The sequence below is a fragment of the Astyanax mexicanus genome, chromosome 9 (genome assembly GCF_023375975.1).
Source record: "Astyanax mexicanus isolate ESR-SI-001 chromosome 9, AstMex3_surface, whole genome shotgun sequence".
In the NCBI taxonomy this organism is placed as follows: Eukaryota; Metazoa; Chordata; class Actinopteri; order Characiformes; family Acestrorhamphidae; genus Astyanax; species Astyanax mexicanus.
In genome coordinates, this window is record NC_064416.1 from 11,263,832 (window position 1) to 11,280,945 (window position 17,114).

General features: G+C 37.3%; 1 protein-coding gene across 1 annotated transcript in view; it reads left to right on the forward strand.

The window, feature by feature from the left end:
• Positions 1-17,114, forward strand: part of spon1a (spondin 1a) — a 217,555-nt gene that overhangs the window by 173,149 nt on the left and 27,292 nt on the right. Inside the window, exon 8 of the mRNA XM_049483540.1 lies at positions 10,177-10,378. Within this exon, the coding sequence (XP_049339497.1) occupies positions 10,177-10,378 (202 nt within the window). The remainder of the gene's footprint in view (positions 1-10,176; positions 10,379-17,114) is intronic.

Below are 17,114 nucleotides of genomic sequence, written 5' to 3' on the forward strand. Positions count from 1 at the left end.
GTTGGTGCACATCTTGCTGTAACCAAGACCGCAAGTCTTTGTGATGTATCAAGAGCCACGGTATCCAGTGTGATGTCAGCATACCACCAAGAAGGACCAACCACATCCAACAGGATTAACTGTGGACATAAGAGGAAGCTGTCTGAAAGGGATGTTTGGGTGCTAAACCGGATTGCAGAACTGTCCATCACCACAATAAATTATTGTGGTCTAAAACCAGGTGTTTCATTTTCATTGTCCAACCCCTGTATATAAAGGTCATTGGAGGCACCTATTTGTACTAAGAAGGTTGTGCACATTGTGTCCAGCTAAGTTTTCCAGTTTTGCATCAATTCCAACTCAGTTCGGTAATAATATAAAATTCATTTAACAAGTCCTGAGAGTTGGACTCAAGCATGGTCTGAGTGGACCCAAGTATCTGCTCATAATCTTCACATCCCTGTAAGTTCTCGCCTCTTTTCACAGCAATGTCCCCAGTGCTAAATTAGCATCTACAGTATAACTGCACAGTACACACTGGAGACCAGTTTAGCACTTTTTGTAGGAGGAATTTAACACTGATAATTTTTTGTTGAATTTTGACTGCAGCCTAGCCAAAAGCATTTTGAGAGCGTTCCAGCCTGAATAAATAACGATAGATATCTGTGAACATATCCAGCACATCCATGTGTTCTTACATCTCACTCATCGGATTGTGATGCTGCTATTCAGAGGGAAGATAAAAGTGACCAAGAACAATACATGATTATATGTATTGGGATATACATACAGAGGTAGTGCATAATGCAACATGCCAGATGTCTCAGGACATGCTTGTAAATGTTCCTAATAGTGTCCTGAATATTCACATAGTTCCTGCAGATTTTGTGGTAGGAGTGTTGAGTATTGCGTTTTGGTAATGTATCTTATCATGGCCTAGCATACAGCTCTGGGAAAAAAAGAGACCACTTAAAAATTATGAGTTTCTTTAATTTTATCTAATTAAAAAGCTCTGGAATATAATCAAGAGGAAGACGGATGGTCACAAGCCTCCAAACCAAGCTGAACTGCACCAGGAGTGGTATAAAGTTATCCAAAGGCAGTGTGTAAGACTGGTGGAGGAGAACATGCCAAGATGCATGAAAACTGTAATTAAAAACCAGGGTTATTCCACTAAACTGATTTCTGAACTTTTAAAAATTTGAACTTGTTTTCTTTGCATTATTTGAGGTCTAAATGCTCTCCATCTTTTTTTTTGTTATTTCAGCCATTTCTCATTTACTGCAAATAATTGCTCTAAATTACAATATTTTTATTTGGAATTTGGGACAAATGTTGTTCATAGTTTATCAAATACATCAATGTTCATTTTACTTAAACATATACCTATAAATAGCAAAATCAGAAAAACTGATTCAGAAACTGAAGTGGAAGGGATGGCCTTCAAGGTGACCTCCTGAGATGGAAGCAGTATGTGGACAAACACTGTCCTCTTGAAACAGTCGATTAGTCAAGGATAATTTCTGCCAGGTCCTCCTTCCCTGAAAACGATAGAAACAGCTGAACATAAGATTTAAAAGGCATTTAAATGTATAGATGTTGTTTAAACATGGGAAGTACTGATATTTACTGATTAAATATGTCTATTGTCTATTAAATGTATCTATTGTGTTTGTGCACTAATGAGTGTAACCTGTGTGAGTAAACCGTTTACCCATCTCCCATTGCACTTCTGTCCCCAGCACTTTATGTAATGCGGTACTGTTATGAATTAACGATTAGTCGACAATGAAATTTGCAGTTGACAAATTTAAATAATCGACATTTTCGATTATATTGACTAATCATTGCATCCCTAATGTCAATTAATTTCAACTTTAGTCTCAGTTGAATGTCAATGATTCTATTTAGAACCTAACTTAAACTTAAACCTGAATTAACCCTAAAACCTAACCCTAACTCTAACCTTAACCTGACCCTGAACCTAAGTCTATAATGCTAAAATTAGAGCTTGGGTTAGAGTTGGATGAGTTGGACATTCAATAGAGAATCATTTACTTTTACTTTGCATTTAGTAAACATGCAGTTAATGGTTGTTGAGAATCTATGAGGCATCTGTAAAGGACCAATCAAGATAAAGTCATAAGTATCATGGGAACCCAGGACTGAACTTCCAGAACTGGACTTCTATTCACACTGGCGGAAAGTTTAGGAAATTTGGACTTTGGGTTCTTTTAGGTTTGAAATCTGCTTAGAAACTCTCAAAATGGGATCTACTTTTTCTGACTGAGTTGTCCTCCTCCCTGCCCCTCTTGGGTGACTCACTGGCTGTGTTTTTAGAGAAGCAATTCAAGTCTTCCTTGGAGACACAGGCTAGAAGTGTTTCCAGAAGATGTGGAAGGCTTGAGTTGAGTTGATTAGCAGTGCGCCGACATGCAGACAGTGAAATAATGGGTTGTCAATGCAGGAAGAATCTTAAAATAGTTGCTTGGTTTGTGCAGCTTTAATGTAAATGGGTGTGTGTGGTACATTCGTCACTAAATGATGTAGGGTGTGTATTTTTGTACAGCCTGAACTGCAGTAGATGGTCCATTCCAGAATTGCAGGTCTGTTTCAATTTTGGAAAGAAATGACTCATCTTGACTGTGTTCATAAAACTGTGTAACACTTTCAGCTGACATCTTCCAATACTCTGTTCTAACCTCAAACTAGAATCCGCAAAACCACATCTAAAAATAATTTCATGAACTTTCATAGTATCATTTTTAAGGAGATTCACTCAATACCGTGATAATAGATTTGATTAATAATTAATCTACTGTTGCTGTTACAGTATTTTTTTTTTACATTTTGATAAAAAATGAGGTTAAAATAAGTAGACTGACATACTTCTCTATGCATATTTCCCAAGTGGCTTCATTTGATGGAAGCCAAATACTTTTTATTGGACAAACAAAACACACATACAGTACTAGTTAGTACCAGTTAGTTTGGACATGAAATATGAACTATAAAGAAAAAAAAACATATGGAATTATCTAGTAAACAAAAATAAAAACAGAATATGTTTTTATATATGTACATGTCTTGCCTGCATTTTCTCCATCAGTCTGGATTTCAGGCTTTCAGTTAACAGCTGTGCTGAACAAGAGTTAATTACTTGAATTTCTTGTCTCTTAATGTGTTTGAAAGCATCAGTTGTAAAGTAGTGAAGAGATTATAGAATTGTTATACAGTGAATAGCTCTATTTGAATAATGTTCTAATCCATTATATGAGAAGAACTACTCAACTAAAGTAGAGTAAAAAAAAATCCTTAAGAAAGGTCAGTCCTGAAGGTCAGTCAATCCAGGAAATTTCAAGAACTTTGAAGGTATCCTCAAGTGCAATGGAAAATACCATCAAAAACATTATGATGAAACTGGCTCTCATCAGAATAAGTCCATCAGTGTTACTTGCATCCATTTATTCATTTATTTATTTCTTTATTTGTTTGCTTTTTTTTTTTTTTTTTTTTTTTACCAAAACACAATTGTCTCCATTTTTGACATATTGTGAATTTTATATTATGTCATTATTATGACATTATTAGTACATTTTATGATGAATGTATCAATGGAAATACTTCAAATTGATGTATACACTTGCAAGACCTCACATGGTGTGGGATCCATCGTGATATGATACCAGGTCACATTTAGTCTTCATTACAGACACATTTACAACCCTGCATTAATGTTGAAGCTGCATGGGATGTATTATCACAGGACATCATTAGGAACCTCTACAGTATAGCTCCATTATGAGGACACAGAGTGGTCCAGCAGACTAAGCGCTGCTACTACGATCAGGAGACTGCTGATTCGAATCCCGGTCATTCAGCTTGCCATCAGCTGCAGGAGCCCTGAGAGAGCACAACTGGCCTTGCTCTCTCTAGGTGGGTGGATGGCACTCTTTCACTCGTCACTCCAAAGGGTGATGTCGATCAGCACAAGGCTGCATCTGTGAGCTGATGTATCAGAACCGAGTTGCTACTCGGCAATGCTGCATCAGCATCAGTTTGATAAGACCGGGGGATGACTTCACATATGTCACATATGACTTCACATGTGTTGTGGCATCACTTGTTATTAAGTGTTTGTTCAATTTAGCCTAGCTAAATTAGGAGAAAAACAGGAACAAATACAAAAAAGTGGATAGCTTCAGGATGAGATGTTCCATAGCATGTTTCAGTGTTATACATACACTGTGTCACATACTACTTCCGCATATGTAGCTCAATGAGCATTGCCCATGTCTGTTTCAATTCCTAAGAATGTATAGTTCATGCATGCAAATGTTTATTTAACCCTTGTGTGGTGTTCATATTTTTGTTACTCGTTTACTTTGTTATTTGAATTTAATTCAGCAAAATTAAGCAATTTTACATTAAAATGCTTTACACATGCTTGCTTCTCCTAAATTGCAAGCAATATAAACAGCTTACATGGTTAATATATGCCCTTTACCTTTCTTATGTTACATTTCTTTTAAAAAGTGCTACTCTTTTTGTATTAGTTTTTTAATAAAATGTAAAAGAAAATGAATTAAACTCAAGATATGAGTAGAAAATTTGTTTAGTTTCAAATTTACAAATGAAGCAATATTTATTAGCCCTTGGCCAAACATACTGTATGTAATATAAATGTTTGGGGGGGGGGGGGGGGGTGTGTACAGTGTGTGTTTATCGAAAATGTGTTTTGATATATGTTTTTCACAAAAAATGAGCCAATACCAATGAGTTTGAGTTAGAAAAAATATTTTTTTAGTATCATTTTATGAAAAATGAAAACGGGTCCCACAGACCCGAACACCACACAAGGGTTAATGTGACTCTATATCCACATATAACTGTCGTGTTGCATGCAGGTGCTCATTCATTCACTTGCTGCAATGCAGTATCTATCTGGTCTGTGTTGCGTGTGTGTGTGTGTGTGTGTGGTCACTGCCTCTGGCGCTGCAAGTGTATGCACATGGATGCAAGACACATCTGAGACAGTTACGTGGGTGCGAGTTCCTGGTTTATCCCTGGAGGACACAATGAATTAGCACCAGCTGTAGCTCTCTCTTCACACTCCCACTCGCTCTCTAATAAGAGTGTGTAACGACACGTTCAGCTCCATAATCCTGCTGCCAGCACGTGGCTGCCTGGTGCACACACACACACACACACACATACACACACATACATTCACTCACACACACACACAGAGAGAGACATACATTCCCCATGCCGCTTTGCCTCCTCATCCTCTCCTTCAGCGCGGGGGAATCTCATAGGTGTTAGCTTTATCTTTGACGACCATATTGGGGCAACACAAAGGCGAGCAGTAATTGCCAGGGAAGGGAAAGAGGTGGGGGGTTATCGAAGCCCCCAAGAAAGAAATATAACCACTGTTTGGTATTAACAGCTGTTTTTTTTTCTCTGTATGTGTGTGTGTGGTACAGGCAGAGGTCTATGACTTTATACCTGTGTGGGAAGCATTAGTGAAGTCTTGCTCCCTTCAAATGGTCGGATTATTTCATTTTCTGCTCTATTATAACACATAACTACCAGGAGGCTCAAGGTGTCAGAGCGAATGTTCATTAATTAAAATGCTTTTATTAGTTTGAACTGGGCATCATGGGTTTTGACGCCTTTAAGGTAAGCTATTGATGCAACGAAAGGGAATTTTACGGTTTAAACCGAAACTGAAGAGAAGGCAGAATAACATTTTTATTTTCAGGTTTTCATTAATTGCATTTTTAACCATTAAATAAACCATTTAAATAAAACGCAATTACAAAACTGTAATTAACAACTATTTGAGATCTTCCCTAGAATAACCTCATATAAATCATTTATCCTCTTCGAGAGTAAATCCCTTCATGAGTTAAAATGTCTTAGACTTGTAGTTGGTCTCTCTGGTCTGGATCAGTTGATGATTTTATTTCAAGTGTTTCTTCCTCTGTTTGGTTTGGTTTCACATAGGCACAAACCTAATCAGACCAAAATGGGCTCCAATAAACCACTTTTGACAAATTGTCTCCTCTGATTGGTCAGAGCTGTCTGTCATGGGAGCAAGAAAGTAAATATAGTGAGAAGATTCTGTGTTTCAGTGTGTATATATGTGCAGTGTGAAGCTGCTTTAACACAGAACGCTGAAAATCTGCTGCTGCGCTTTCAAAAACCCAGTTTTCAATGGGACACGCAGCACAGAGTCCTGTGAAAGCAGTGAATGCAGCACATACAGCGCTTAGTCTGTAAACAGCATGGAGCAGCAGAGACAACGTTTGTTCATAGCACTGTTTAATATGGTCAATATATCTGATTAAACTTTGCCTTATCAGCAATTTACCTTAAATACAAAGAGTAAATCTGAAAGCTGGTTTGGATCAAGACCGGATCGAGACCAGATCATGTTCTCACCACAAGCGAACCACTCCAGAGTTCGCTTTTGGGATCGGTCCAAGGCCATCTAGCTTGTCTCGGTTTGATTGTTTTGATCCACACCCGAGTGTGATTACTTTTCTCACACCTACTCAACTGAACCGCATTAAGGCTAAAAATGAACCAGAGTCAGTTTTAAACCAGACCAAAAAGTGCTGGTGTGAAAATGCCCTAAAAAAAACACTTTTGAGAGAATCATTCATTATTTATGTTTATTAACTTTATGGAACATTGACCATTTTCAACATCTTGGAAGACAGAGTATTTAAACAGTTTTAAACTGTTGTAAGTAATCATCTAATCTGTTGTGTTGGGGCATTTTCAGACAAACAGACTGTGAGTTGACTCGTATTAAACAAAAACAAAAAAATTATGCAACTGCAAAGTAAGCTTAACCTAAAGCCTGAACCCGGCCAACCTGCTTTACCCATAGCAGTGCAGTTACATTTAAAAACCTGCTATACAGATAAAGATCAAGATCATTCTTTATGACCAGTGCAATGGAATTTAACCTCCTCATTTAACCCATCTGTGGCAGTGTACACTCACCCAGCACCCAGGGAGCAATTGGGGTTAGGGGGATTGCTGAAGGGCATCTTGGCTGTACCAGTACTGAGAATCAATCAGTTGACCTTCTGGACCGCTGCTCTAACCATTAGACCACCCACAGCTCTAGATTAGATAAATAGATAGAAAGAGAGAGAGAGAGAAAGAGAGAGAGAGAGAGAGAGAGAGAGAGAGAGTGCAAGGCAGTTGGTGTACTGTAGAGGATAACACTACATCCCCAAAGATGTGCATGAGACAAATGCTTATTCCAAAAGTAGGGGATGAAGCACCAAGAAAGTGTTCCATGGCTCAAAACACTGAAAATGTCTACAATCCAATGTCTGGTCCTCCGATCTTCTCTCAGAGCAGTCGTTCCAGCTCAATCTTAAATCGTAAATATAAAACGTGTTTAATATTTAAGAGTCAGTATCCTCCAGTGTGCGGTTAAGTTGATTCTCTGAAAAATGAGAGCTGAGCTGAATGGCTATGCAGGGTGTATATAATATGTATCCCTTTTGGTCCATTCATCTAAAGACAATTTGTCACACCAAAAAAATGTATAAAAATGGAGATACTTGATTTTATTTTTATTTTTCTTGCCGTATTTGAACAGAAACATCACATCTAGCCTAGCAATAGATTCACTGTAGTCTGATAATTATTTACATCCAAGTTTGTAAGAAACTCCCACAAGGTTTTAAGAATGGGAGGTGTCAGATTGTTGTATATAATCTTAAAGTTTGTGCTGTTTTAATCAGGGCAGATGGTGTAGTGTGTGGGTGGGGGTGATAACTATCAATGATTAAAGACATAACAATCTGTAAAAAAATATCTTTATTTGTGAGATCTCACACATCTTCAACATCAATTAGGATTTAAACATATTATTTAATTTAAAAAAAGAATTAGGAAATAGAATCCAAAAACGCAGAATAAGTAAAAAGACAGACTAATTTATACAAAAAAAATGCTTTGTGCTTTGTTGTGTCTTATAGGATGTTCAGTGTTATATATTTTAACAATATTATATTTTTTCAATATTATTGTGGGCTATTAAATTTGTGCATAGGTGAAAATTATGGAAATTAAAAAACAGTAAGAAACAGTACAATTTCAGTTTTTAACCTTTGGCCATTTTTTTTTTCGCTTTCAGTTTTGCACAAAAATGTATTTTTACTGCATTCCTAATGTAAATAGACAGACGTCAGACATCTTTAACAGATGTGATAGCAGTTGTCTAAATGTGATTCTTCAATTGACATTCATCCGAACTGTAGTGCTTAAACTCAGACCCAGCAAAGAAAACTAGATTTCAGCATCTCTGGTAAAAAGAAATGGGTTCACCATCCCAAAACCGCCCTCTTCTACTCACTGAAAGCTCTGAACTAATAGACTGCAAACTCCTTTATGCCATTTTAATGGACCCTGTTTCAGTTCTCTCATGATAAAACCACTTAGCTTGTTTTCTTTAAACTGCCACTCCAACATCTCCAATCACGTCGTAATTTTATGTCTGATTACTGAAACAATTACAGCACAGCCACCATGCTAGCGCTGCGAGTCACAACAAAATGCTCTGATGAGAGAGTGAGTGAGTGAGAGAGAGAGAGAGAGAGAGAGAGAGAGAGAGAGAGAGAGAGATGGACCCATCAGTGTGCAATTACCACAGCAGATGAATTATCCATTGATTAGATAATACAGGCCTGATTTTAGAGCTGTCTTTTAAAGCAAACACAATTGTGGGTTGGGGTTTAAATCCCTCTTTGTGGTTGAGCGGCTAAAATGCTGTTATTGTTCCACTTCATTCTGACCTCCCCCCGCCTCTCTCTCTTCCTCTCCTCCTCTCTTTCTCTCCTCCTCTCCTCGTCTCACACTGTATGTTGAGCTTTACTGTTCTGCTGATGAGCAACATCTCCAGCTGTTGTCTTTCTTGAGGTTTTTCCTTAGTTTTTTTGGCTCACATTTGACCTCTCTTTACTGCACTGTTAGCCCAACCATCCAGCCTTGCTTTTGTCCTTCAGTGTAGTTTGGTGTAAAATTCACTGGAGAGAAACTTACTGACTAGAATTAGAAACTAGGGATGACAATTATCTACAACCCAGGGTTAACTATTTTATTGTGTCTATAATCTTTTTAGAAACACACACACAGAAATTACAAACCTTTAAAAAAGAGATGGAGTGTGACTTTTTAGGTGCAGGGTCAAGTAATAAAATAAATAAATGCGAAGAAATACAATACAGAAAACTATAAATATATCAGATACTGCTATTGTTATATTACCATACCATTGCTAATGTGTCATTGGAATACCATTACCAGGATATTTCTTTTGTATCGACAGAAAACAATAAATAGATCAGATATTACTATTGTGTCATTACCATGTCATTAATGTTGTGTTATTGGAATGTCATTAACAATATATTACTTTTGTGTTATTTTTGTGTTATTGTAATTGTGTTATTACCATATTATTACTATTTTGTCTGACCATGTTATTAATGTTGTTATTACAATGTTACTACTGTTGCATTGTTAAAAGGTATTGCAATTGTGTTAGTACCATGTTATTACAAAAAGTTTTTCAATATTGTGTTATTGCCACGCTAATGCAATGTTATAACTATTGTATCATCACCATGATATTACTATTGTATTTTACAATGCTATTTTACTATTGACTATTGTGTTATTGCCATGCAATTGCAATGTTATAACTATTGTGTCATGATCACGTTATATATATTTTTTTAGCTATTGTGTTTTTGCCATACAATTACCTTTGTGTTACTAACGTGTCATTGCTTTATTTTTTGCAATTGTATTTGCATTCTATATACTTTGAAATTCTGTAGATCTAATTTCAGTGATAGATAGATAGATAGATAGATAGATAGATAGATAGATAGATAGATAGATAGATAGATAGATAGATAGATAGATAGATAGATAGATAGATGTGGGGACTGAGATGGACAGAGGAAAGGGAGGATGAACATTAGCACAGTAATAATTAAGAACTGGTTTAATCTGGTTAAACTGGGTTTAAACTTGATTCTGTGGTAACTGTGGTTAATTTTTCATTTTCATGTTTCTTGTTTTCTCTCTCTCTCTCTCTCTCTCTCTCTCTCTCTCTCTCTCTCTCTCTCTCTCTCTCTCTCTCTCTCTCTCTTTGTGCAGACGGGCCGCCCCTTCAGCCGAGTTCTCGGTGGACCGCTCACGGCACCTCATGTCCTTCCTGACCATGCTGGGTCCCAGCCCAGACTGGAACGTGGGGCTCTCAGCTGAGGACCTCTGCACCAAAGAGTGCGGCTGGGTTCAGAAGCTGGTCCAGGACATGATCCCGTGGGATGCAGGCACAGACAGCGGGGTCACGTACGAGGTCAGTGACCATGTGAATCACTTCCCCTCCTGTCGTAGCGCTGAGTGATGCTGGTTATGTAAGTCAGGGCAGTGAAGGCCCTCTGTGTGGCTCGGACTAATTGCTGGAGCTCAGTTATGAACCTGTTGAACTGCGGATGGGTTCGTGTGCTGTGGGTTTGGGTTGGCAGCAAACTTTTCACTGGAGACTTTGGTCAGTTTGCGGTTTTGACGGTCATGTAAACAAGAAAATACTTACGTTTGTTTTTATAACATGTCGGGATTTAAAAAGCCGTTTAATTGGAGAGTAAGACAGTCAACAGGGATTGTATAGGTCAGCAGGTTCAGTTGAATTTACACTCATAAATCCAATGTATACTTTGAGTAATCTATGGTTCTTTAAGTTAAATCAGGTGAGGCTGGTCTATATCCAATGACTTTGGGCTTTGAATAGAAATAGAGAACAAAACCTTTGTTCAACTAAGTATCTCACAAGACCTTGACTACTCAACGGTTTTCTCACAGGCTTAACTCTATATATTCAGATGTAAAAGTATTGGAATACCTCCTCAAATGAACTGTTGATTCTCTTATTCTAAATTAGTAATTAAAATGTACATTTAAAATGGCATGAACAAAAATCAGCACATCCTACGTTTTGTGGTGAAAAGAGAAAAGAACTCATATAATTAAGTCTGTTTTATGTAAAATTGGATATTTCCAAACAATACTCAACTATCCTCATCCTCGTTTGTACAGACAGTTCTAGTCGAATGCCACTGTGTCCTGTGGGTGATAATGATTTCTATGGTGTATTTCAGTATATCTATGATACTTACGATAAACACACTGGCCAGTGTTTTAGTCACAATTCTTAGTCACAATGTGATGCCTCACATTGTACAGGTGTAGGTATTGTCACGAAACCCTTTGAGACTCTTGTCCCATAATACACTATGGTTCCTGTACATGATTTGTTCAGATTTTCAGTTTTAAGTCTTTAATACGTCTTAAAATAAGAATTTTCAAACACAAATTTGGCATGTCTTTGTCATAACACTTGTTTTTGTTTGGACAATAAACTGTCCTAAAAAATTATTTCAATGCAAAATATTATTATTTTCATTTTAAAAGCCAAGTCCTGCTGGAAAATGAGATGTCATCTGCTGGTGTTGGTCCAATGTGGTATATCAAGTCCAAAGTCAGTGCTGGACTGACCCGGAAATCTTACAGCACTTCATGCTTCCTTCCCTCTTCTGACAACTTTTATGGAAATAGAGATTTCATTTTCCAGCAGGACAAAAGAACCAATTGGTCTTATATAAAATTCCAATTTTCTGAGACACTGATGTTTGGGTTTTCATTGACTAAAAGCCATAATCGTTTCATAATCATAATCATAATCACATAAAAACAAATAAATGCTTAAAATAGATCACTCTGTGTGTAACACGGCTATATGATATAGATAGATAGGAATATTATTAAAATTACATATATTATCATAATATATATATATATATATATATATATATATATATATATATATATATATATATATATATATATATATATATATACAGTGAGTCCAAGAAGTATTTGATCCCTTGCTGATTTTCTTTGTTTGCCCACTAATAAAGACACTATCCTTCTGCACTTTTAATGGTACTTATATTCTAACATGGAGAGACAGAATATCAAGACAAAAATCCAGAATATAATTTTAAAGAATATATTTTATTATTTAAGAATATTTTAATTAATTTGTATTTCAATGAGGAAAATAAGTATTTGATCCCTCTTGCCAAACACACTCAATACTTAGTGGCAAAGCCTTTGTTTGCAAGCACAGCGGTGAGACGTTTGTTGTAGTTAACCACAAGTTTAGCACACACACCAGGGGGAATTTTGGCCCACTCTTCTTTGCAGATCCTCTCTAAATCATGAAGGTTGGTGGGCTGTCGCTTGGCAACTCTGACCTTCAGCTCCCTCCATAGATTTTCGATAGGATTGAGGTCTGGCGACTGGCTGGGCCACTCCATGACCTTAATGTGATTTTTCTTGAGCCAATCCTTTGTTGCCTTTGCTGTATGTTTAGGGTCGTTATCATGTTGGAAGACCCAACCACGGCCCATTTTCAGATCCCTGGCAGAGGGGAGGAGGTTGTCCCTCAGGATTGTGCGGTACATGGCTCCATCCATCTTCCCAGTGATGCGGTGAAGTAGCCCTGTACCCTTGGCAGAGAAACACCCCCAAAACATTATGCTTCCACCTCCATGCTTGATGGTGGGCACAGTGTTCTTGGGGTCATAGGCAGCATTTTTCTTCCTCCACACATGGCGGGTGGAGTTGAGGCCAAAAAGTTCAATTTTGGTCTCGTCTGACCACAAAACCTTCTCCCAATAACTTGGTTCATCTTTCAAATGATCATTGGCATACTTGAGGCGCGCCTCCACATGTGCTCTCTTCAGCAGGGGTACCTTTCGGGCACTGCAGGATGTGAATCCATTGTTGCGCAAAGTGTTGCCAATTGTTTCCTTGCAAACTGTGGTCCCAGCTGCCTTCAGGTCATTTGCTAACTCCTGCCGAGTGGTTGCAGGACGATTTCTGACCGTTCTCAGCATCATTGCCACCCCACGAGGCGAAATCTTCTTTGGAGCACCGGGCCGAGGTCTGTTGATTGTCATGTTATACTCTTTAAACTTTCTGATAATTGCACCAATAGTTGTTACTTTCACATCCAACACCTTACTAATCTTTTTGTAGCCCATTCCAGCTTTGTGAAGGTCAACAATTCTGACTCTGAGGTCCTGTGACAGCTCTTTGGTTTTACCCATGTTGATCTGTCTGATTCTGTGGACAGGTGTTTTTCACACAAGTGATTAGTGAGAACAGGTGGCTTCAGGTCAGGTAACAAGTTGATTGGGAGTGTCTAACTGGTCTGTAAAAGCCAGAACTGCTAATGAATACTAAGGGATCAAATACTTATTTCACTCCATGAAATACAAATCAATTAATATATATTTCTTAGATTTATTTTCTGGATTTTCTTTTTAATATTCTGTCTCTCCATGTAAGAATACATCTACCATTAAAAGTATAGAATGATCATGTCTTTATTAGTGGGCCAACGAAGAAAATCAACAAGGGATCAAATACTTCTTGGACTCACTGTATATATATATATCACATTTTTTATTGAATTACTGAACTAAAAAGAAACTTTTAATAACATTTTTTGAGATGCATTATATATAATATATATAATATAATATATATATATATATATATATATATATATATATATATATATATTATGGTAATATATGTAATTTTAATAACATGGCTATTGTTGCATAATATTATAATATAACTATCCATAAAGTTTATAAAAAGGGAGCTATGCCCAACTGTAGACAATCTTAGTCTAATCTTAGTATAAAAAAAGCTTCTTATAGTTTCCAGCATGATCTTTATCTTGATTCCAATGTCATAATTTAGCCCTGTTTTTTTCCGGCTTTCTTATAAAGTCAATACATTTTTATCATGAAAAAATACACTCTTCATATTGTACATATTTTATAACAGCTTGTCTGTTAAAAACATCATTTTAAGAGTATGGTTTTAGACATTAGATGTACAGAACTTTCAATAACAGCATGACTCTGCCATCTTGTGGTGTGACTGGATACACCAGAGCAGAAACATCCTTCAGCTGTAACCTCTTTGAACGTACCGGCTCATAATAATTCACCAAAACAACTGTTCCCTATCATAAAAGAGCTCAGTCTATGGATAAAAGATGAGATTCTTTGATCAAATTCCTGTCATCCACCACGCCGCCCTCCCTGAAGCCCCAGGGTATGGAATGGCTCCAGCGGGTAGCTTATCATTTGCGGATTGTGAAGTTTGGCCACTCTCGGTGGGGTGTTGATACGTGTGTAATTTGTGTGGCCCCCTGGCTGTGTGTGGTGGATTTGTCCCCTGTCTCTGACCCTGCCACTGCGGAATAGAACAAATCTCCCCGTGTGAAGCCCAAAGGGCCATGCTGACAGTTCTGCAGTGGAAGTGCCTCTGTGCTGTAATGGGATTTAGCACTAGCGGGGAGTCGAGCAGAAGTAAAACATTCTCAAACTGATGTGAACTGCATTGAGACTGATTTGAAGAAGGCAAGATTTAGAAGTCATTCAACTGGTACAGTAACTTAAAGGGCCCAAAATTTGGGAAAACTATTTTCTATTTAAAAAAAGCTCCAAAATTACTTAGAATATATATATTTTTTAAATATTGGTTTACATTGAAATTCAAGATGTTTCAAGTTGTTTTTCCTTTTACTGTAAAGTTGGCATTTCTAGGTATGAAACACTTTACTTGGATGGTCCATTTTACACTATTTAACTAACATTCAACTGAATGTCTATTAAATGCAACTTAACCTAAGTTGAATGATTCAAAGATTCAAAAGAGAAACTATCCCTACACCTAATCCCAGCCTTATCCATTAATCAACCCTAAAATCTAACCCTACACCTAACCCTAACCTTAAGACTAACCTAAACTTAACTAATCTAACTCTAAACCCAATCCTAAAATGTTAAGATTAGAGTTTAGGTTAGAGTTGAATGTAGGGTTACAGTCAATAGAGAATCATATATATTTTTTTTACCTTTCAGTTCAATTACATTAAATAGACATGCAGTTAAATGTCAGTTGAGCATCAGTGATCCCATCAAATGGACCATCCAAGTTAAATATTACCAAATTTCGAAAAAGACTATACTATACATTCATTTAAAGCTTATTCACAGAGCTTACACCACTCCTAATGAAGTGTTACAGAATGAAACATGCTGACTGTTCAGACTGTCATTTATGCCGTTACAATACAGTTGGAACAACATTACATATGTTTTGTGGTTTACATTATTATCTACTATTTCTACTGACCTGTCCAACTGCTCATCTTCTCAATAAACAAAAAAGTTGTCAAAAAAAAAAAATTATATATATATACAGTGAGTCCAAGAAGTATTTGATCCCTTGCTGATTTTCTTTGTTTGTCCACTAATAAAGACACTATCCTTCTGCACTTTTAATGGTAGATATATTCTAACATGGAGAGACAGAATATCAAGACAAAAATCCAGAATATAATTTTAAAGAATATATTTTAATTAATTTGTATTTCAATGAGGAAAATAAGTATTTGATCCCTCTTGCCAAACACACTCAATACTTAGTGGCAAAGCCTTTGTTTGCAAGCACAGCGGTGAGACGTTTGTTGTAGTTAACCACAAGTTTAGCACACACACCAGGGGGAATTTTGGCCCACTCTTCTTTGCAGATCCTCTCTAAATCATGAAGGTTGGTGGGCTGTCGCTTGGCAACTCTGACCTTCAGCTCCCTCCATAGATTTTCGATCGGATTGAGGTCTGGCGACTGGCTGGGCCACTCCATGACCTTAATGTGATTTTTCTTGAGCCAATCCTTTGTTGCCTTTGCTGTATGTTTAGGGCCGTTATCATGTTGGAAGACCCAACCACGGCCCATTTTCAGATCCCTGGCAGAGGGGAGGAGGTTGTCCCTCAGGATTGTGCGGTACATGGCTCCATCCATCTTCCCAGTGATGCGGTGAAGTAGCCCTGTACCCTTGGCAGAGAAACACCCCCAAAACATTATGCTTCCACCTCCATGCTTGACGGTGGGCACAGTGTTCTTGGGGTCATAGGCAGCATTTTTCTTCCTCCACACATGGCGGGTGGAGTTGAGGCCAAAAAGTTAAATTTTGGTCTCGTCTGACCACAAAACCTTCTCCCAATAACTTGGTTCATCTTTCAAATGATCATTGGCATACTTGAGGCGCGCCTCCACATGTGCTCTCTTCAGCAGGGGTACCTTTCGGGCACTGCAGGATGTGAATCAATTGTTGCGCAAAGTGTTGCCAATTGTTTCCTTGCAAACTGTGGTCCCAGCTGCCTTCAGGTCATTTGCTAACTCCTGCCGAGTGGTTGCAGGACGATTTCTGACCGTTCTCAGCATCATTGCCACCCCACGAGGTGAAATCTTCTTTAGAGCACCGGGCCGAGGTCTGTTGATTGTCATGTTATACTCTTTAAACTTTCTGATAATTGCACCAATAGTTGTTACTTTCACATCCAACACCTTACTAATCTTTTTGTAGCCCATTCCAGCTTTGTGAAGGTCAACAATTCTGACTCTGAGGTCCTGTGACAGCTCTTTGGTTTTACCCATGTTGGAGACTTGAAATCTGTGTGATCTGTCTGATTCTGTGGACAGGTGTTTTTCACACAAGTGATTAGTGAGAACAGGTGGCTTCAGGTCAGGTAACAAGTTGATTGGGAGTGTCTAACTGGTCTGTAAAAGCCAGAACTGCTAATGAATACTAAGGGATCAAATACTTATTTCACTCCATGAAATACAAATCAATTAATATATATTCCTTAGATTTATTTTCTGGATTTTCTTTTTAATATTCTGTCTCTCCATGTAAGAATACATCTACCATTAAAAGTATAGAATGATCATGTCTTTATTAGTGGGCCAACGAAGAAAATCAGCAAGGGATCAAATACTTCTTGGACTCACTGTATATATATATATATATATATATATATATATATATATATATATATATATATATATATATATATATATATATATATATATATATATTAAATATTTATATATATATATATATATATATATATAAATATTTGCACCCACAAGAAAGTGTCAGA